We start from the raw sequence: 20599 nt of genomic DNA on the forward strand, positions 1-20599 counted from the left end.
GCAGAACTCAGGGCTTCCTGCCTGGAGTCCACTGCTATCCTGATGGTTTCCAGTTACAGCATCTTTTTTTTTAAGATTTTTATTTATTTTTATTGGAAAGGCGGATATACAGAGAGGAGAGACAGAGAGGAAGATCTTTCGTCTGATGGTTCACTCCCCAGGTGGCTGCAACGGCTGGAGCTGAGCCAATCCAAAGCCAGAAGCCTCCTCCAGGTCTCCCACCTGGGTGCAGGGTTCCAAGGCTTTGGGCTGCCCTTGACTACATTCCCAGGCCACAGGCAGGGAGCTGGATGGGAAGCGGGGCCGCCGGGATTAAAACCAGCACCCAGATGGGATCCCGGTGCATTCCAGGCGAGGACCTTAACCACTTCGCTATCGCGCCGGGCCCCAGTTACAGCATGTTGAGTGACTTTATTTTCTCTATGATGCTCCACTTGATGGTGTCAATCGGTTCCATTACAGGGAAACTTCGTGGCCTGCATGACGGCGATTTTACGACAGATGGAAGACTATCACTATGCTCACTTAATCAAGACTTTGGGGAAAATGAGGACTGATGTGGTGGTAAGTGTTTGCTTTTCATTCTGTTCCAGTGTCTGTGTGTTAAGCCTGAAACTTTGCATGTAAGTCTGTTGCCAGTGTTTGTCCTGTGGACGATTTTGCACGAGAAGTTGCCCTCCCTGTAAAGCCTCCTGCCTTGAGTTGCCAGGTGCTGAGCAACTGGGCATCTCGGGTCCGAGCCCTGGTGTGAATCCTGGCAGCTCTGCTGCTGATCTAGCTCCCCCACGACACGCCTGGGAGAGCAGCAGGAGCCGGAGACCTGGCTGGAGTGCCAGGCTCTGGGAGCTGTCAGTGTCACTGTCAGTCGGAGACCCGGCCGGGGTGCCAGGCTCTGGGAGCTGTCAGTGTCACTGTCAGTCGGAGACCCGGCCGGGGTGCCAGGCTCTGGGAGCTGTCAGTGTCACTGTCAGTCGGAGACCCGGCCGGGGTGCCAGGCTCTGGGAGCTGTCAGTGTCACTGTTATTCCCAGTCTCCGTAGCTATTTCTTCATGGATCAGGATTTAGGTTCCGTGTCTTCCTCTCTGTAGCTCTGTCACTCTGCCTTGCAAGTACATCAGTGGAAGGTCTAACGCAACAGGGCCCTGACTTGCAAACTCACCTCCAGTGCTCGCCTGGACACCAACTCAAGGCTGGCTTGTTCTCTTTTCCAGCCTCAGTCTTCTCTTTCATCCTGTGGGAATATTGGAAATTTGGAGATGGTATCCATGGATAGTCGCCCAGTAACTCCTGCTGTTTATTAGTTGACTTTCAAGAGCAGAAGCAGCCAGAGACCTTTCGGCCTGAAACTGTACTCTCTTGTTAACTGGCTGCAGTCGTGGACGCTCAACAGCATTTCTCCAAATATTTTTCCAGTAAAACTATGATACGGCTTAATTAGGAAAAGTATAATAGAGGAAATTTATGGCTTAGGCGCTCTCTCCCTGGTGACCTGAAATCTCATTGCCATATGGTTACCCTCCTCTACGGAGCTGAAGCCAGACTTGTTGGCCTGACGCCTGGTGATAAGTCGACGTAACTTCTTGGTTCCATGTCCAAGGGCCCATTGGCTCCTGGAACGCTTGGCACGCTCTCTTAGGGATTTTAGAAGATTTGTTGCAATTGACAGTTGTCTTGTTAAGGGATGGGAAGAAGAAAATGTTTTTTTTGAACTTTCTTGAGGAACTATTTCTAACATGCTTACTGTAATATATATTTTTCTTAAATTTTTAGGCTGAATGAAAATAAGTCCATCCCTTAAAATCATTGAAATTTCCCTCAAACAAAATTCAGGGAGCTAGCATGTGTATATTTGTGTCCCTCTATTTCAACTTCTTTGAATATTAATGTTTAGTTGACAGTAGGATATGCAGGATATAATATTTACCAGATTGCTAGACCAGATTCTTTTTAAAGAATGACATAGTGAAATCCTATTTTCTGTTTGTCATATCAAATGGTATAATTGAATATTAAGAGTTTGCCTGTTATTGTCAATGGAAAGTTCTGTTTTGGTCATTGGAAAGAATAGTTATAACTTAAAATTGCGTTAACAAACCCTAGATAACATTCTAGGCTGAATAAAAATTTTCAGAATTAGAAGAATTACCCATCCTGAAAAGATGGGACTCCCATTAATAGTTTGCCCTTTATCAGAAGAACACTTGTGTGGTCAGAAGGCGTGCCTGCAAGCTGGTGAAGCCGCACACCTGAGCTCTAAGTGCTGCACTTGATAGGGAAAGCGCCCTGTACTGTGAGAAGTGATTATGCAAATTGTGCTGGCACCAGAGAACATTCCCTGCCTCCTGGCTCAGAGCGCAGGCTCAGATATTTCCTTATGCATTGTGGCCCTCATTTCCAAGAATTTGTTTTTCCCTTAGACAAAGCAGAAAATTAATTATTTGCCGACAATTTGATGCCTATTATAAAAAGGCATTCGTGATGTAGATATATATCAGAAATTCATTCTGAGACGATTGTAGACTGTTTTCATTGTTGTAAATCTGCTAGAACCTTTGTCAAATGTGATCCTATCTTTTAACTGTACATAGAAAATATTTGGTTTGTGCCCTGAAAAATACCAGAAAATAAAAGATCAATTTACATGAAGTAATCGGAAGTTAATTAGTATTCCAATCTGAAAGCAGCCTAACCATTTTCTCAAGATTACTTCCCTCTGACAAGTGCTGCTTTTAAATTCCCCTCTTCCCGCTTTGACCTGGTTGGGTCAGGCTTGTGCCCATCTCCTCTCCTGCCTCTGCCATGGGTGAACTCAGGAGGCAGAGTCGGGTGAATGTTCCAGTTTCTCTCCTCGGAACACCCGCCCAGCTTCAGCATCTTGCCTCCGGAACCCCTTTCCTACACTTGCCCCTTCTCACCCAGGGGCACCCTGGGCAGTTCCTTTAGCTTTGTCCACCTCCCAGCTGACCGTCACACAGGCTCGGGTAGTTCAGGGTAGTACCCTGCACAGCGGAGTGGCGAGTGAAGATTTGAATGGGGATCACAAACCATAAGTGTTAGTGAGGGCACTGCCTGCATTGGTCTGGGTGCTCTTAGAAAGCCTTCAGCTCCGTGTGAGTCTCCCACCCCTTCACGTAAATGTCGTTGTGGATGGGAAGAAGAGCCAGTCCCACACTCTGCTGGCTTATTCCGCATGACCATTGCCCAGTCAAGGCAGTTTTCATGAAGGTGATTCACTGACCGTGATCCTGGGGATGCACAGTCTTGTCACAGCTCATAGCCACTCCTTTGTGGCAGCGTGGTGCGGGCACCCAGCAGACGGCACTGTTCCCTGGCGAATCAGCATTGCTCTAGTTAACCCAGATCACCCGTGTTGTGCAAGACAACCCATGGTATGCACAGCAGGCAGACAGATCCTCTAGGTAAGAGATCCTAGTGGCACGGTGGTGTGTGGAAGGATGAGGGAGCCATGTGCCCCAGTGAACCACTGTTCACTCACCAGATATGTGCAACAGCTGGGGCTGGGCCGGGCTAAAGCCAGGAAGCTGGACCTCAGGCCAGGTCTCCTTGGTGGATCAATGGGAGCCAGGTAGCTGACCGTGACCTGCTGCCCCCTGGGGTCATATTAGCAGGAAGGTGTAATGGAGGCAGGAGTGGAGCCCAGGCACCCTGCTGTGGCCTGGAGGGACCTCGGCCACAGCCCCTCCGAAGTCTTGTTCCAAGCGCAGGCAGCGCCACTGCTTGGACCACTTGCTTTCTGTTGTTTCTATCCTTCCCAAACTCTTCGCCTTCTCTTGAGGGCTCCCTGCAGATTGGAACCCACTCTGGATTCCTCCGTTGTCCTTGGTTGTCTTGTGTCTTTTGTCACTTGTGTTTCTAGGGCAAGACCAGTACCTCATTCGATCACTTCTATTCCTGTGGCTCTGCTGTTTATTTATTTGAGACAGCAAGTTTTGTTGTCCACCTTCTATCCTGGCTTGCTGAATGCTGCCTAGTTTCCCTTCCCCTGCCCTCGAGCTCTACCTGTGCTATAAACTGGATGCTTGGTCTGAAATTCAAGGAGGACTTGTGGACAAAAATGTGTCCGAGCTGCTGCCAAGTGCTTCCAGTGCATCGCTTCAGGAGTCTGGAAGTCGTTCACTGGCCATGCGACAAGACTGCCTCTCCAGTTGGTGTTAGAGTGCTAACTGGCTAAAACATGTGCTCCTCTCGTCTTAGGAAGGTCCCTCTCCCTGAGCAGTTATCACATAATCTTTGAGTACATCCACAGAAACTTGGCAAATATCTATTTGCTGACAATCATTGGATAGTTTGTTATTTTGCAGTTGCTCTAAGGAACTGCCTGGGATAGACTAGCTTCATAAAGAAAGGAGGCTGGGATAGGCATTTGGCATGTGGTTAAGATGCCTGTGTCCTGCGTCAGGGTTGCCGAGTTCAATACCTAGCTCCAGCCCTAACTCCAGCTCCGTGCTGCTGCACGCCCTGGAAGGCAACAGTGATAGTTCCGGTAATTGGGTCACTCCTGTGAGAGTCTTGGCCTCAGCTGCGTTGGGCGAGGTGCTGGGGAGTGAACCAGAAGGTAGAAGCTCCCTCTCAGTTGTTCACACTCTCAGGCTCTCAGGTTTTGTTTTTGTTTAAGTAAGAAGAGTTGTTCATGTAGCTGGTAGTTTGGGAGCTAAGGGCATGGTCCTGGCGTGGGCTCCACTCTGGTCGCCCCCTGGTCGATGCCGTGCAGGGAGAGCTGGGGAGGAAGAGCAGGATCTGAGCTCAAGCTTCTATCACATCCCTCTTGTCGGAGCTAACCAGGCCACCGTAAGAGGCGCTCAATCCTGTCTTGCAGGTGATGTTCCCAGATGGCCTAAGGCCTCTTTCTAGGACTCTCCTCTCTGAAATGCCATGTTCCCCTCAGCACCACTCTGGGACCAAGCTCCTGGCACAGTGGCCTTTTCCGGGGATGAAAGCACCCAGACTCCAGCTGGGGGAAATTCGCTGAAGGCCTTGTCTGTGCCTGTTAGTTCTCTGGCCTCACAGGATGTCAGTTTCTGGTTTCCAGGGTCCATATGCTTTGCCCTAAGAGTACTGAGGAACCATGGTGGACATGGGTTAAGAATAAGGCTAGAGAAGTGTTAGAATCTTGATTAGATCCGGGGTGGGAAAGATCACTCTGGAGATAGGCCGGTGTCCCCCTTTGAAGTCCAATGTGACGGTGACCACGTGGATAGGCATGGCAGGAAGCAGTGGGAGTCATATGATGTTTGCAGTTGGAAGCACAGTTAGATAGTCATTGTTAGCTCTGCCTGCTTAGGAATACAGCAGACCTAACCTGTGAGCAGTCCAGCAAAGCAGGAATACATGGGCACTGAGTGATGACAGTGTCACAGAATGTCCCTTGCTGATCCACAGAGCCCACGTGACAGTCGGCTCGGAAAGCTCAGCCATTCTGGGCAAGTCCGGCTGTGAGGACAGCACTGTGGCTGTAGAATTATGCAGATGGGCCAGGAAGCCACACACAGCCTCCGTCTCCCACTATCTGCAGTGTTGTGTTTGATCAGCAAAGTACCAGCGGCGAACAGCTGAGCCATACTAATGAAGGCCTGTGTGTCTGAGCGAGAAAAGGAGCTGTGGAAACAGGCCTGTTTTACAGAATCATAAAATCCAGACCCTGGATCTCAATTATTAGGCATTGAGGAGTGATCAGCAACAAAGCTGGCAATTTCATGCAAGTAGAGATGTGGCTAAATTACAGCACTCAGCCGGCGAAATATGCAACCTGGTCATTACAACGGGAAACACTTGACAAAGTGGGGAAACTAAGTAGTGAAATATGAATTTCAGTAATTGGACTGGAATAAGCAGCCGTGTGTTCTGTCAGGGGGCATCCAGATGCTGTTTCACTGAGGGCACTTGCCGGGCAGAGGTTGGGGGCACCACGTCTGCCATTTCCTTCCCTCTTGACTTTGTCCTGGCTGCTGGCTTCTCTGGCTCCAAAGTTTCTGTTGTAATCAGGTGATTGGAAGTTGCTGGACCCTGGCATGCAGCTAAGGTTGCAGATAAAGTCTCTTCGCTTTGAAAATCACCTTATTGCTGTGATCAACTGTAACTTGTGCCTCTTGGCAAGAGCTGCTGCTGTACAAGTTAGTTCTGGGGATTGCTTTCCTGGCTGGTTGATTTCTGCCCAGCACCTTGGCCTTCACAGCCATTGCACCTCATTAGGATTCAGTAGATTAAATAAATGAGAAATATCCACTCATTCGGCATTCTTGGGCCAGCACCTAATTTTTCTAACTCCATTCTCTGTTGCCTTTCCTCTTCCTGCCCCAGGTCTGAGCCAGCATCGGGGCTCCCAGGGATGGGCATCGTTCCCAGGATAACTCCCTGTTTGGTTCAGGTTAGCTCAAAACCAGTGTCAGCTGGCCAAGAACCAGAAGCTTGTGGAGCCCCCAGGAAACAAGACCCCTTCCTGATGCCAGCATGGAAGCGGGGCGGGGCGGGGCGTAGCAGTGCACACCTGCAGGATGCGAGAAGCATCCCTGAGTGCCTAGGGGCCTTGTGAGCTGTCACACACTCCCGGGGTTCACTGTATGCTGAATTGTTGCAGAAGCAGACACCCTGGTGGAACCTTTTCTTTCTGAAATTGCTTAAGAAGAAAGAGTGGGTAGTAATGTCCTACATTCAACCTGACAGGGCCTATTTGCAATGAAAAACAGATTTAGATCAAATGTAAGAAGCCACAACTGGCCTATTGAGTCTCTTCAAAATCCCATTTGCCTACGTGCAGAAAGGGTGAGAGTGTACTTGTGGCCCCTAGGGTGGACTGACTGCCCGAGAGCCATGCCTGGGGAGAGATTCAGACTATATCCTTGAAACGGCCGTCTGAGATGGAAAGTGGCCAGATAAACGGACAGATAGAGCCAATGCCCAGCTTCCAGGAAATGCATCTTCATTAGTTTTTAGAATGTTTTCGTTCAGCTCAAAAAATAGGGTGTCTTATCATTTAATGCATGCATTCAGGTTGGGGCCTGTTCGCACGGCTTTCTTGGCAGCTGTTTCAGAGTTCGGTTTTTCATTTCAGGATTTCCTGATGGAAACATTCATCATGTTTAAGAACCTCATTGGCAAGAATGTCTACCCTTTCGACTGGGTGATAATGAACATGATGCAGAATAAGTGAGTACAAGGGGAGGAGCTCCCGCCTTCCACCCTGAGCCCGATCCCTGCCTGGTGGGAGCAGGACTGTGGCTGTCCACCCAGGGCCACCCCCACTTCTGTGATGCAGATCTGGTCAGTGTGGGCTCTGGCACTGGGAGCTGTGACCCTCACCCCATAGAGCCTAAGCCCTTATCGTCTCCAGCCTTGTCACAACGGTCAAGGTGCTGTTGGCAGTCAAGTTTACATCTCGTTGTAAGCAAATGCTTGAATGATTCTCACCGCTGTGCTAGGCTTTGAACGGGGTGTGCATTTCACAGAGTTCAGAATGTTCTCCCTCTTTAAGAAGTCTTATGGGCTTTATTCAGACTGATTAAGCCAGTGGCTGCTTATCATCTTTCCGTGCGGGCTTCTGGTAGATCTGGTGCTTTGGCGTTTTATCGTTTCTGTGTGCACCGACCGTGATCATAGTGTCCACAGTCACATGGGATGTATTTAGGATAAAATTGCCGTTGACCTCTGTTTTTCTTATTTCTGTCTTACTGCAATTTCGATGGAGATAATTGTAGATTCATTTGCACTGTGAGAAGTGATTCAGGAGACCTGATGTGCACGTTGAGCCAGTTTCTCCCAAGGATGGCATTTTGTGAAATCCTGATATTATATATTGCAGCCAGGGAATGGAAGGTGACATGTTTCACGGGTGGTGTTCATGTTTCCCAGTTTCCCTTGCGAGAGTTGGTGTCCGTGTTGAATCCTGAATGCTTTGACGCCTAATTGCGTTCTTGCGTCCACTGCGGCAGGCCAACCTGCGTGTCTCCATTACCAGCGATGTCCCTTTAGTTCCCACAGTTGGCTGTCCCCTCCGTGGCGCCTGATCCCCGGCAGTCACTCACCTGTACTCCTTGCTGTAACTGTGATTTCAGACATGTTCCAGCAGACAGAGGAGCGGTTTCCCCTGTGAGGCGGGCTCTCTGGGTTGGCTGCGGTGCTTTCTGGAGACAGATTTAGGCTGAGGTGCCTGTCAGCCATCTGTCATGGGCGGACCACTGTGTGAACACCGTCTTGTTGAAGGGCAGGCCGAGCTGTCCCCAGTGTGTTGAGCTATGAGGAGTAAAGCTACCATCGACATCTGTGTGTAGGCTTCTCCATGAAGCTAAGTCTTCATTTCCGTGACACAAATTTGTAAGAGTGTGATGTTGGGACGTATGGCAACTGCACACTTCCAGCTGTGTCTGAACTGTGTTACATACCCTGCAGCCACGTGGGACTCCTGCAGCTCCGCCTCCTCCAGCCTTTGCTGTGATCAGCTGGTTTTCAGTTTAGTCCTCCTGGTTGGTATGCAGTGTGTTGCCTTGTGGACTAATTTGCATTTCCTCCACCCACCACCCCCTCCCAATGACTTTGTCTCTTTTGAATGCCTTTTGTCTACCTTATATAAGGACAATCTTCGAGCAGTGGGGACCTCTCTCTTGGCTACCCTCGGGCCCTCCCTCTGTCTGTGACCACAGGAGCAGAATCAGCCTGCATGATTCCTATGGGCTTAAGCACCCACTGTCTGTCTTGAGTCACAAGTGGCCGAAATCTCCATCCACTTTTGAGAATGCAAGGGGCAGAGGCCCAGGTGGCTGGGCAGTGCGCTGGACCCAGCCCTGGCCTGGGAGGCGCCGTGGGGCCAGCCCTTGCCCCTTTGTACAGGTAAAACTCAACATGGAGTCCTCATCTGGGAAATGAGGCACTTCAAAGCAAGCCCTGGGCTTTTTCTCCCTTTTTCTCTGTTGGGATTAGTTCTGGTGATTGGCAACCTAGAATTACTCTGAAGAGCTGCATTTGTGTTTCTAATGGACTTATGTTTCACATAAAGAAAACCAATCAGCAACAATAACAAACCCCCACTGTCCTGGGACTCAGGATCTCATCTTGCCTCACAGGGTTGGCCAAGGGTAAGGCGGCTGTATGCACAGGACAGTGTGTTGGGACGTTGCCTCCCAGGTGCCTCCAGCAGAGCTGCCATGAGGTGCTGGTCGCCTGGCACTATCCAGCTAGGGCCTGCTATGGCAACCCGTGACGCCACAGAGTCCCCGGCAAAGGGAACTGCTGCTGCAAGGGGGACACAGTAAAATCGCTGTTTTATTTCAATGGTGATTGGGTGGCTGCCTCATTTCCCCTTCCTGCTGCTACATCACTGTGCCCTCTACTCCCAGCCCTAAGTTACAGCAGGATGTGTCTGAACTGCTCTGTGGTACAAAGCCACACAGGCTCTGTCTCAAAGTCTGGAGTGCTGTGGCCCAGGTCTCCCTCTCCTGAGACCCTCTGTGCTGTCTTCTGGAACGTTCAGTCGTTCCTGAGCTGGGCTGGACTCAGGCGCTGGCCGCAGGGCAGAGCTCACTGTCCCCTGCCAGTTGCTCGGGTCCACACGTAGATCGCAGCACCGAGCTGAGACTGAGTGCTGGCCCTGCAGCCATCAGCTCTCAGAGCAGTGAGGGTGGGGCGGGCTTCTGCTTTCCAGAAACCCCACGGGGCGACCCCACAGGCTGCTGCGGGTCCTCATACAGACACGCCTGTGTGAGTAGCCATGTCTGCAGCCTCCAGCCCAGCCTGTCTCCTTGTTCCCCATGCTCAGAGGCTGCAGTCCCGGCAGGTGTCCCTAGGGACAACGTGTGTTGCACTCACCCCAAAGGCTGCATGGTAGTTGTCTGGGCCCAACTGTCCAACCCACACCGCCTCTCCTTTGCTACTTCCTGTGTCTAAGTGGTGTGCATGTGCCTATGTGGGTGTGTGTCTGTGTGGAGGCACAGCTGTGTGTGCAGGTCCCTGTGTGTGTGGACCTGCGGGGGTGTTTACTTGTGTTGAGATGTGCCTTTGTCTCAGTGACCTGTAGGGGGTACACATAGACAATGCTTGTGTATGCAATCTACAGTACATATGCTCATGCCTGTGTGTGCATGTGCCTGTGTGGGCTTGTAACTGTGTCTGTGTGAGTCTGTGTGGCGTTAACACCTTGTACCTGTATGTGGGTAGGCTCGTGTGTGCGTGTGCCCATGTGTGGCTGTCTGGATTCCAGGAAAGTCACTTTGATTGTAGACATTCCAACTTGCAGAAGCATGGCCAATTGCATGTTTGCATCACTGTTGACACATCCTGCAGGAGGAGCTGCCCAAGCCAACGCGAGCAGTGGTGGGTTGCGGATGGGGGCACAACTGAGGTGTTTGAGGTGTGGATCCCAGTGTGGGTCTGGAGCATCGTGACTGTTAGTCATGTCCTGCTGCCACACTGAGCCGCCCCTTCTGAGGAATTCCCAGCCCTGACCTGAACCAGTAGAGTATTGAAGATGGTCTTGCCTCCATGTGGTCACACTCTGAAAACCCCCTGGAGGCCGCTGAATTGGTGACCACTAAGCATTCCTCCGCGTTTTTGCTGAAATGCCACCTTCAACAGGAAGATTCATTTCTCTGCCTGGATGGCATGCACTCTTTGTGCTGTATCACACACTTGCAGGAGCTCAGGTTGGCATGCTGTCCATGGGTAGGCACCACTGTGGGCAGAGAAGTTTGGTAATTTGCCGGAAGACACATCATCCTGCCCCTCACAAGCTTGTGCTAAGGCCAGCCTTGAAATACAGGCTGATGGGCCGGGCCGGGACCCTCGCCATCTCAGCCAGTGCTGCCTACTCCCCTAGAGCAAGCATTCTGCTTTGCAAAACGCCTGCTATGATGTTTTAATTCTAGTATCCTTACAACAGAGCTTTCCCACAAATTTGCTACTTAAACCAACATGGATATTGAGCGTGGAATTGTCAGCAGTGTGCGTGTGTGCTGCTCGAGGAGACATCGGGTCTGGGTGCTCTGGGAGCCCTGCTTGTAGAAGAGCAGGGCCTCCCTAACCTTGCAAGAAAGTCACCTCCCTGTCACATTCTCACCATTGCATGTACTCCTGTTCCCATGTCATTATCTAGTTAGCTCTTTTTTGCCTGTGACTTAATGGGCATGTATTTTAGGCATTGTCAAGCCCCACTTCTCCCCTCCTGTGGGCATGCCTCAGACCTTCCCTTGCCACAGGAGAATAAGCAGTGATTTTCAAAAGCTTCTGGAATCTGTCTTTAAGTTTTAATGGCACAGCTGGACATGCAGTTTTACCACCCACAGCTCTGAAATGGACAAAATCAGCCTCCACGGCCCCTTAAATATCGGTGCACTTACTCAGCTTTCTCTCTGCACAGACTCTCCCGGTGTACACAGGCTTGTAAAGTGTAATTAAAGACAGCATCTACTCGTTTTGGTGCAACAACTTGTAAATCAGGAATCAAAACTATAGGATTTAATGACTGTCCCCAAGGACAGCCGTCGCTCGGCTGCTCTGTTCGAGAGAGCGACTGGCGCTGGCCTGACATTATAGCTCCGCTCCAGGACGTGACGGTGCCAGATGGCAGCATGACATTTAAGATAAGCACAGTTCAGAGGGAGTCGAACTGTGCTGTGTGTCGCCTCCAGAGTGCCTGATCATCTTCCCTGGGGGAGGCAAATGCTATGTCTGCATTGAGGATCCGCCCTGGGTCAGGTTGGCTGGCTTTCTCAGAATCACACCTTGTGTGTGTGGCACCATCGTGGGTCCAGCAGGTTTGTTGTAGCTGGCATAGCTTCTTTCCTGGCTGTTCATGGCACACAACCCCTTGGTTGAGTTTCCGTGTCTCTCCTAGGCGTAGAGCTGGTATTCATCACAGCACATTGCTTCTGTTTGTACACAAAAGCTTTCCTTTCTGGAATGCTAAGCCATAGGAATGACCTGGAGGAAATGCGTCTGTCAGGTTGACTGAATTCCTCTTCCACCTCCAAGAAAGCATCTGTTATTAACTGCTTTAATTTTGCTGGAAAAAGGCATTTCTCCAGTGTGCACTAGGTGAGAAAAGGGGCGACATCGAGCTTGATGCTTCTCATGCTTGAAGTGAGGCTTTCTTGTTCCTGTCGACTGCATGGCAGGCAAGAAAACCTTTCACTCAGACTTCCAACAGAATTTCTAAAAACTCAACTTCCGCAATTCAGATTCTGTCCAGGTCATGTTGCGTACACTGTTCCCCTCTCTCAGGATGAGAAATACATGCAAGCAATGCTTTCACTTTCTCAGAGCACGCATGGTTAGCAGCTGTGATTATCAGCATTTGCAGCTGTGCCTCTGCATTGGCACGCGTTCTGTGTCTGACTTGCTCTTCCCTCCCAGGTTGCAGTGGAACCCTTATCCCGTACGCTTTCCAAGAGGACCTGATGTTTTTGCAAGTGAAGATTCATGGGTGGTGTACATAAAATAAGCCATACAAAATTATAGAGAAGACTTGTAGCTTTCTTAGAAGTCCAAATCTAGAACCCCAGACAATGGAAGCTGCCTGGAAGACAAAGCAAAAGGGATCCATGGAGGGTTGCAAAAGCCCTACTGGACAGTCCCAAGTTTGCTTGCCGTTTATAACGGGAGCCCGACAGGATCTCTGTATTTGCCTGGGACGTGGAACAAGAGAACATGATAGGTTAGCAATCAATTCAGAACTGAGAATTCCGCTCCTTGATAAGGAAATTATTATTTCAACTTTGACTCTTTGGCTTGCTTCAGGGGTGATCAGTCAGCATGCTTGTCATGGTCGCCTATCATGACCTTGCCTGGGAGACAGACCGCCTTATGTAAGAGAGTGGATTTTTCTGACCTGGTTAATTCATTTGGTCTACTTTTGGACTATTCAAACATTGGAGTACATCCATCAGAAACTTTTGTCTGGCCATTGCTGTGTCTGGAACTTGCAAATCTCTCAAATGTCAGAATCTCATCTGAGCTTGGAGTTAGTGAGAAATGGTGTTGTGGAGCGTTTGGTATTCCATGCTTTCATGCAGTGCTCATTTGTTTGTTAAATGTTCCTCATAGCCCGGCAGCACCTGTGCTAGAATAGCCCAGAGCGGTTTTGGGGTCCACCCGGGGTGAAGCATTCTGCTCCAGAACCTCTTTGACGTCAGCCCTGGCCTGGTTCTGCCTCTCCTACTCCTCTTACATGTGAGGCGGTTAGTTCTCCGGAGGAAGTACACTCTTCCATCCGTTACCACTGCGCGTGTCCCCCACCTAGCACACCTGCTGTGTACACACACATAATCACACCTCTTGAGTTAAGTTCCCCATACTTAATTTGTATCTTGGAAGTTTATCCCCCTTCATGCAGAGCATTTTCCCCACTCCAGCCATCTCCTTCAGAGGACTCGGAGTCCAGGCGGTGAGCTCACTCACACCACTGCCCAGGTGAGCTTGGAATCCAGCAGGGACAGGAAGGGGCCACAGCCTTGGTGCTGAATTCAACCTTGGAGATGGCAGAGTTATGGGAATGCAGCCTGACAATGCACAGAAAGCACATTTGCAGGGCTGAGTGTTTGCAGAATTCTGGTGCTTGGCTGGACTTGGCCGAGGGCTTGGGTCAGGCAACATGCGCTGTTTGCCTTGGGATTGGACCGGGCGAGCTGGGAGTGCCCAGGGTTGGGAGCTGGCCTTACCCTCAGACTGCGCTCCCCATCCCCACTATCTAGGGAAGGGCATAGCATTGTGCAAGCTGAGAGCCCGCAGAGAGAGCATGTGGGACTGCAAAGACTCTTGGTTTATTTCAACATCTTCTTACCCTCTTTGAAGTCCAGGGCTTTGGTTGATGTTGTTATTTCTAATTTAATGAATGTATTTGAAAGATGCGTGGGTTCCCCCTGGAGGTTGTGCACTTGACGGTTCGAAGCACACCTGAGGACGGCTTTCTGCCATGCACAGAAGGCATCAGCAGGTGAAGTAAGCACCGTCTCCACACGCCCAGCTAAGGACCAAAAGAAAAGCAACTGGTTGTTGTTCAGAAATGTGAATCCAAAGTCAGTACAATGAAGACGTGCCAGAATGAAACTTCCCCCAGAGCTCCACATGCCCTCTGTTAGCCTGTGTGGCTCTACAGAAAGTTGCTATTTGAACTATAATCTCCAAGGACACTGGCCTGCCCCACAGTGTGTCACAGCATGAGGTCCACAGTTTGTGGCACTGAGGCCATGATCTGCTTAAGTCCTCGTCTCTATGTGCTTTTATGGCCAAGCCTCCCAACAACTCGGGAGCTGTGCCTGCAGTAGCCAGGTTACCCTGAGCTTCCAGTAGACATACTGAGGCAGGCCTGTCACAGTTCCCTGGCCCCCAGGGCCTTGCTGTGGCTGCTGTTCTAGGTAATGCCCAGAGGATGTTTGCAGAGGCTGACCTGCAGCAGCTCCATGTCTGTGTGTTCATGCCAGAGCCATCATCCTGTAATGCCAGTACCACACGCACAAACACTTGTTCTTGGTGTTCTGATTATCATGGATGGCATTGTCACACTTTGTTTTAAATGCTTTCTGTAACAGTCTATAGCAAGTGTGCATTTCCACATTACTTAATTAAGCAAGCCTGGGCGGGTGATCAGCACTAGGTTGGATGCTGCTTGGGATCCCACTTCCCATTTGCAGTGCCTGGGTTTGAGTCCCGACTATTTCTGATGTGTGGTTCCTGCTCGTGCACATTCAGGGAAGCTGTGAGTGATGGCTCAGGTGCTAGAGTCCCTTCCACCCATGTTGGCTGGGTGTAGGGTCCTGACCCCTGGCCCCTGGCTCCTGGCTTCTGGTTCCTACCTGGCCCCTGGCTCCTGGCTGCTGCCTGGGCCCTGGCTCCTTGCTTCTGGCTCCTGCCTGGCCCCTGGCCCCTGGCTCCTGGCTTCTGGCTCCTGGCTGCTGCCTGGCCCCTGGCTCGTGCCTGGCTCCTGGCTCCTGGCTGCTGGCTGCTGCCTGGCCCCTTGGCTCCTGCCTGGCCCCTTGGCTCCTGGCTCCTAGCTGCTGCCTGGGCCCTGGCTTCTGGCTCCTGCCTGGCTCCTGGCTTCTGCCTGGCCCCTGGCCCCTGGCCCCTGGCTTCTGGCTTCTGGTTCCTGCCTGGCCCCTGGCTCCTGGCTGCTGCCTGCCCCTGGCTCGTGCCTGGCTCCTGGCTCCGGGCTCCTGCCTGCTGGCTGCTGGCTGCTGCCTGGCCCCTGGCTCCTGGCTCCTAACTGCTGCCTGGGCCCTGGCTTCTGGCTCTTGCCTGGCTCCTGGCTCCTGGCTTGTGCCTGGCCCAGTCCTGGTTGCCGTTGGCATTTGGGCTGTGACTCAGTGGATGGGAGATCTCTTTCTCTTTCCCCCTCGCTCTGCCTTCCAAATAAATAACTGAAAAAACTAAAACAACTCAAATAATTTTTATATTTTACCTGATTTTTATGAAAAATTATTGCTTGTATAACAGAGATATTTTTATCCAGTCTGGTTTTATTCAAATTGCCTCTTTATTTAATTCTGAGATGAAAAATCAACATCTCAGAGCAGTGGCATTGATGAAGAGCTCTCGGGAAGGACTCTTCAGTAGGGAACTCGCTGTAGAGGGACGTTGGAAAAGGGCGAAGTGTGCTGGAGAAGGCTTGCTGGCGGTGCACACCTCGCTCTGATGCCCCGCTGGGTGGGCACACCGCCATCCTGCAGCACTTCACACAGGAGGACACACTTGTGTCTGTGAAGCAGGAAGGCACGCACTCCTCTGTTTCAGACATGGAACATCTCTCAACGCCAAACGAAGTGGAGGCTTTACAAGGATACTTCCAAAAGTTGATGAAAAGCAGGATTAAAAGATGGATTTATTTTGGTGCAAAAGTGTTTCCAAGTCCATATATACAAGGAGTGTTGAAGAAGTTCATGAAAAATATGTAACTGTAACAAAATGATGCATTCATTTAAAAGCGATTTTTGCAAGAAAATTAGCCTTTTCTTTTGTTTTTTCCTTTTAATTTGAAAAACAAAGAAAACCCTTGCCAACTGTTCATTCCTGTTTAGCCTGTGGAAGCCCAAACCTGGAGCTGAAAACTCAGTGTGTCCTATTTGCCACTGCCCGCCACCCCCCAGATCTGCATCAGCAGAAAGCTGGAGCCTGGGATCGAACCAGGCGTTCCTGTGAAGGCTCCAGGTGGGCCCATCAGTGAGTCTAATGTCCACCCATGAACTTGTCTTTCAGTTCCATTTTGCCTGAATTTCATGAATGCCCTCCCCTAGTGTACACTCACCCCCTGGCACACCTGGCACTTAGAAGAAACTTGGTGCTGCCTGATGTGCTTTGTGCTCCACTGTTGTTTGAAGGCCAGTCAGGGAGGGGGGCTGAAGGCCAGTGAACTGGGGCCTTACGGCATTGGCTTGCCAAGTGTTGGTGTCTCTAGGGGACAGTGGACAGTATCTAGACAGCTATGAAGATCTGCTAGCATCACATGGCTAACAGGAGATGCTGCTAAACACACTTCACAGCTCATGTCCGATGAGCAAGCATCCTCTGACCCAGAATGTCACTGGGGTTCCCACCTTATTAACAAAGAAACTGATCCCAGATATGCTGAGATGTGACTAAAAACCGTGGGTTTGCCACAGCCCCCTCCTTCCTTTCTTTTCGCATTCCTCGGCTGCCCCTTTCTGCTCTGTGGCAGCAGCAAATCCTAGCCCTTGGCAATGTACTGTAGCTGCCACCTGCTACTCACAGCAGTCCTGGCCTTGCTTTACTCCAGGGCACCTGAAAATTGGTGGCATACCCCCTGGCGACTGCACCAACTTCACAGGAGAACCGTGTGGCCTTGACTTGAGGTCCCCAAGTGATGGTGGGAGTCAGCAGGCGAGGGTGTCTTTGACCAGAGCCTAGATACCAGGGCTGCCACCCCCGTGCTAAGCAAATAGGATGAGCGCACAGAGTATTAGCAAGTGCCTCTCGGGGTGCTTCAGTTTCCAGCCTCTGTTGCTTCAGCCGACCTGGGGCTGAGGGAAGCCACCCACCTGCCTCTGCCCTCCTCTCCAACCGGAAGTCACTGAGGGCTCCGCACAGGGAACTGGGCTCCAGGAGCCGACCTGTCTGGTTCTGTGAATGCTTTGTCGTGTTTGGGAAGTGTACCCTGTGCCTCAGGTTCTTCACTGCGCACTGGAGACAGAAGTTGAACCATACTGGAGTGTTGCAAGGGTGTCGCTGCAATAATGCATGGGGTGGGGAAAGCAGGGAGCCTCGCCCTTGAGCCCACTCAGCAAGCTCTGTCTGCAGCATGTTCCTTTCTCAAGAATGTGATGTTAGGTTGTTGTTCCTTCACCTGGGAGACTGGCCATGGGCAGTGACAGGAAGGGCAACCATGTCTGGAGGTTGAGAACTCTGCACATGTAGCAACAAGGTCTGTTTTGCCATAAATTCACCTGTGTGCATGTTTACAGGAGAGTTTTCCTGAATTTGCAGGTAATTTAGTCAACCACATGTTTTTTTGAAGATGTATTTGTTTGTTTGAAAGAGTTACACAGAGAGAGAGAGAGCTTCCATCCTGTGATTCAACCCCCAAAATGGCCACAGCAGCCAGGGCTGGCCAGGCCAAAGTCAGTGGATTCTTCCAGGTCTACCACGTGGGTAGCAGGGTCCCGACTGGAGCTGCCATCTGTAGCTTTTCCCAGGCCTTCGCAGGGAGCTGGCTGGGAAGTAGAACAGCCCAGACAGAATCAGTGCCCATATGGGATGCTGGCACTGCAGCTGCTGACTGTCCCTGCTGTGCCACCATAGTGCCAGCCCAGGTTTACCTGCCATTTCCACAGAGCTGGTAGCATTTGTGAATTGCTTCATATTATGTGGCTGAAACTCAGTCAAGTGTAGGCTGTAGCCATGATCCTGTCAAGCATGACCCTGTAATCAACTAGGCTCTGAGGCTTCAGCACCCGCAGGTGTAGTCTGTCATGTACATGTTTTAGGTGGTTGAGGTCATGGAACTGGAGCCTGTTGGATCTCCCCGCCACCCTTGCAGACTGGATGCCAGCTCCAGGGATGGTTGGCAGAGGAGACCCACGAGTCCACTGGTCCTGATCCCAGGATGAGCCAGTCAGTATGTGAGATGGTCTCCTTGAGGGCCAGCTGCTGTGGCCATAGGGGAGGGTGGCCAGAGCACTCGGTGTTGGTGATGGTCTGAACCTTCCCTTGCCCCACTGCAGAGTGACTTGCAGTTGGGCATCTGTGTCCTTATCTTGGTTCCCAAGCAGACTTCGAGAAGGGCTTGTTGGTGTCCAGTTGGGGCTGTGGCACAAGGCTTGCTCCTGCCAGTGCGTGCCCTCAACAGGGCTGCGTTTGCGTGTGTGGAGTGGGAGTTCACGAGTCACCTTCTCGGAATGCCTGCAGTTTCCTCTTCATTCCAGCTCCCGTTGCTTTGCGTGTGTGCCTCTCTTCCGGGGGACTTGCTCAGAAGGGTCTTGGCTCAGGAGTGTCAGTACAGAGCTCACGCCTTTACTCTGGGACCCCGGTTTTCCCACTTCACACGTAGTGGGTTGTTGTTGGTTTTGTTTTTTTTCCCCGTGACATTTAAGGACTGTTTTGCGGGGTCTTGTGGAAAGAAAGGGAACAGGCTTGCCCTGCAGGAACTGTGCTGGCCAGGCTAAGGTTCTCTGTGTGGCTCCTCGGTGGAATCCGGTGGCTTTTAGGATGAATTCAGCTGGAAAACTCAATATGAAATCCCACTGTTATTTATCAGGCTTCTGCAGTTGACCAACACAAGATTCGCAATGAATTTGAAATTATAATTATATCTTTTGTTCATTTTCAAGGAGGTCTGACAATGGCATACTGGCCGACATGTAGAGTGTATTTTGAGACCATAGAACAGTGCATGTGGTATGTAATGTCTCCCCAAGTGTTGCAAGACTTGCATTTATCTGTTTTTGTTCAGACAAGACCCCTTGGTGTGGCATTCCCTGTATTTGCTATGGGCACCACAGGGAAGGTCTCGCTCTGTTGTGCCAGGCTGCCCGACAGTAACAGGCGCTTTAGCAAACCGTGGCTGCGTAGCTGCCCGACTGGAAGAGTGAGTGGCAGCGGGAAAGCTCCTCATCCCGTCAGTGGATAAGATGCAAGACGTACTTCTGCAGCTGCCCCTTGTGTGAAGCAAAATGCACATCTCTTATTTTCTTTTTAAAGATTTATTTGTTTTTATTGGAAAGTCAGATTTACAGAGAGAAGGAGAGACAAAGATCTTCCATCGGCTGGGTCAGACCAGAGAGGAGCCGAGCCGAAGCCAGGAGCCAGGAGCCTCATCTGGGTCTCCCACATGAGTATAGAGTCCCAAGGCTTGGGCCGTCCTCTGCTACTTTTCTGTGCCACAAGCAGGGAGCTGGAAGGGAAGTGGAGCAGCCGGGATACAAACTGATGCCCATATGGGATCCCAGCACTTGCAAGACAAGGGGTTAGCCTCCAGGCTACCATGCCGGGGCCTGCACATCTCTTTTTTCTACTTGGGTCCAAAGGAAGTTCCTGTTGTAAATATACAGTGAGTCAGGAAACCCATGCTGCTGCTGAGGATGACGAGGCCATGCCTTGCCTTAGATGGACGTCGCCCTCGGGGTGGTTGAAAGTCGCTCTCTGGCACCTGGGAAGGAGGGCTGCGTCTGGACCACGGCTCCGGGTTCTGAAGCTGCAGGAAGGCCGCTGTGGCTGGAGCTTGCTGTTTTGCTGTTAACCTTTCCAGCAAGACTTGAGACAAGGGTTTTTACTTAATACTGTACCTGTCAAACTCCCAGAGCTGCAAGTAAATTGAAGATACAAATTATGTTGTAAAGGGAAATGTTTTGTGTTATTCCGCAGTGAGGTTGATCTAGGAGGGAGATGAACTCTGACAGCTTGATCTTTTCAGTTCAGTGGAATCTGATGGTCCGCAACAAAAGCCTGTGCCCAAAGACTCCTTCTCTCGCTGCTTTGCTGTAGACGCGCTGGGGGCCGCTCTGCCTGCTCGGGGCTTGAAGAAGGAAGCCCAGCGTTGGAGCAAGCGTGGGAGAGATGGTGCCGAGTGCTCCGGTCTGTAGACGGCAGGTGAACAGGACACGAGGCCCCTTCCCATCTGATTTCAGAGGGCACGTCTTAGTGCTGCCTTTTGCTGCGGACTTTTCCCTGGCTGTGCGCTTGCTCAGGGCCTTGGGCTGCGTGGGATTCAGCAGTCTGACAGAGGTGAGGGGAACACCCCCTCTCCTCTTGGCTGTGATTGTACACGGCAGCCTGACCAGCTCTCTGTGAGCTCAGGTGGGCGTCAAGTGAAGTCTCCGGAGAGGGCTGAGTCATCCCACGTTGCCACAGGGACTCTGCGGCTGGCCGTCCACAGGGAGGTGGCAGAGTTTGGCGTGAGTGCATTGGAGAGCTGGACAACGTTGGACCAAAGCCAGACCGTGGACACCCTACACCCAACAAGGCTCTGCCAGGCTCTTCCTCTGCTGCACCTGAGGGGTCAGGCTCTGGACCTGGAGACCCCACCCCGGTCCATCCCTGCCCACTCAGCACTGGCTCCTCTCTGTCCGAGGGGTCAGTCAGCTGTTCCTGTGTCAGCAGGCTGTGACCTCCGCCCTGGACCTGGAGACCCCCACCCCCGGTCCATCCCTGC

The 20599-nt window shown here is 51.2% G+C and overlaps 1 protein-coding gene across 2 annotated transcripts in view; it reads left to right on the forward strand.

The window, feature by feature from the left end:
* Window positions 1-20599, forward strand: part of DOCK1 (dedicator of cytokinesis 1) — a 402417-nt gene that overhangs the window by 255453 nt on the left and 126365 nt on the right. For both annotated transcript variants that reach the window (XM_058671051.1, XM_058671052.1), the window contains exons 28-29: window positions 463-564; window positions 7070-7164. In XM_058671051.1, the coding sequence (XP_058527034.1) occupies window positions 463-564; window positions 7070-7164 (197 nt within the window). The remainder of the gene's footprint in view (window positions 1-462; window positions 565-7069; window positions 7165-20599) is intronic.

Source organism: Ochotona princeps, chromosome 13 (genome assembly GCF_030435755.1).
Source record: "Ochotona princeps isolate mOchPri1 chromosome 13, mOchPri1.hap1, whole genome shotgun sequence".
NCBI lineage: Eukaryota > Metazoa > Chordata > Mammalia > Lagomorpha > Ochotonidae > Ochotona > Ochotona princeps.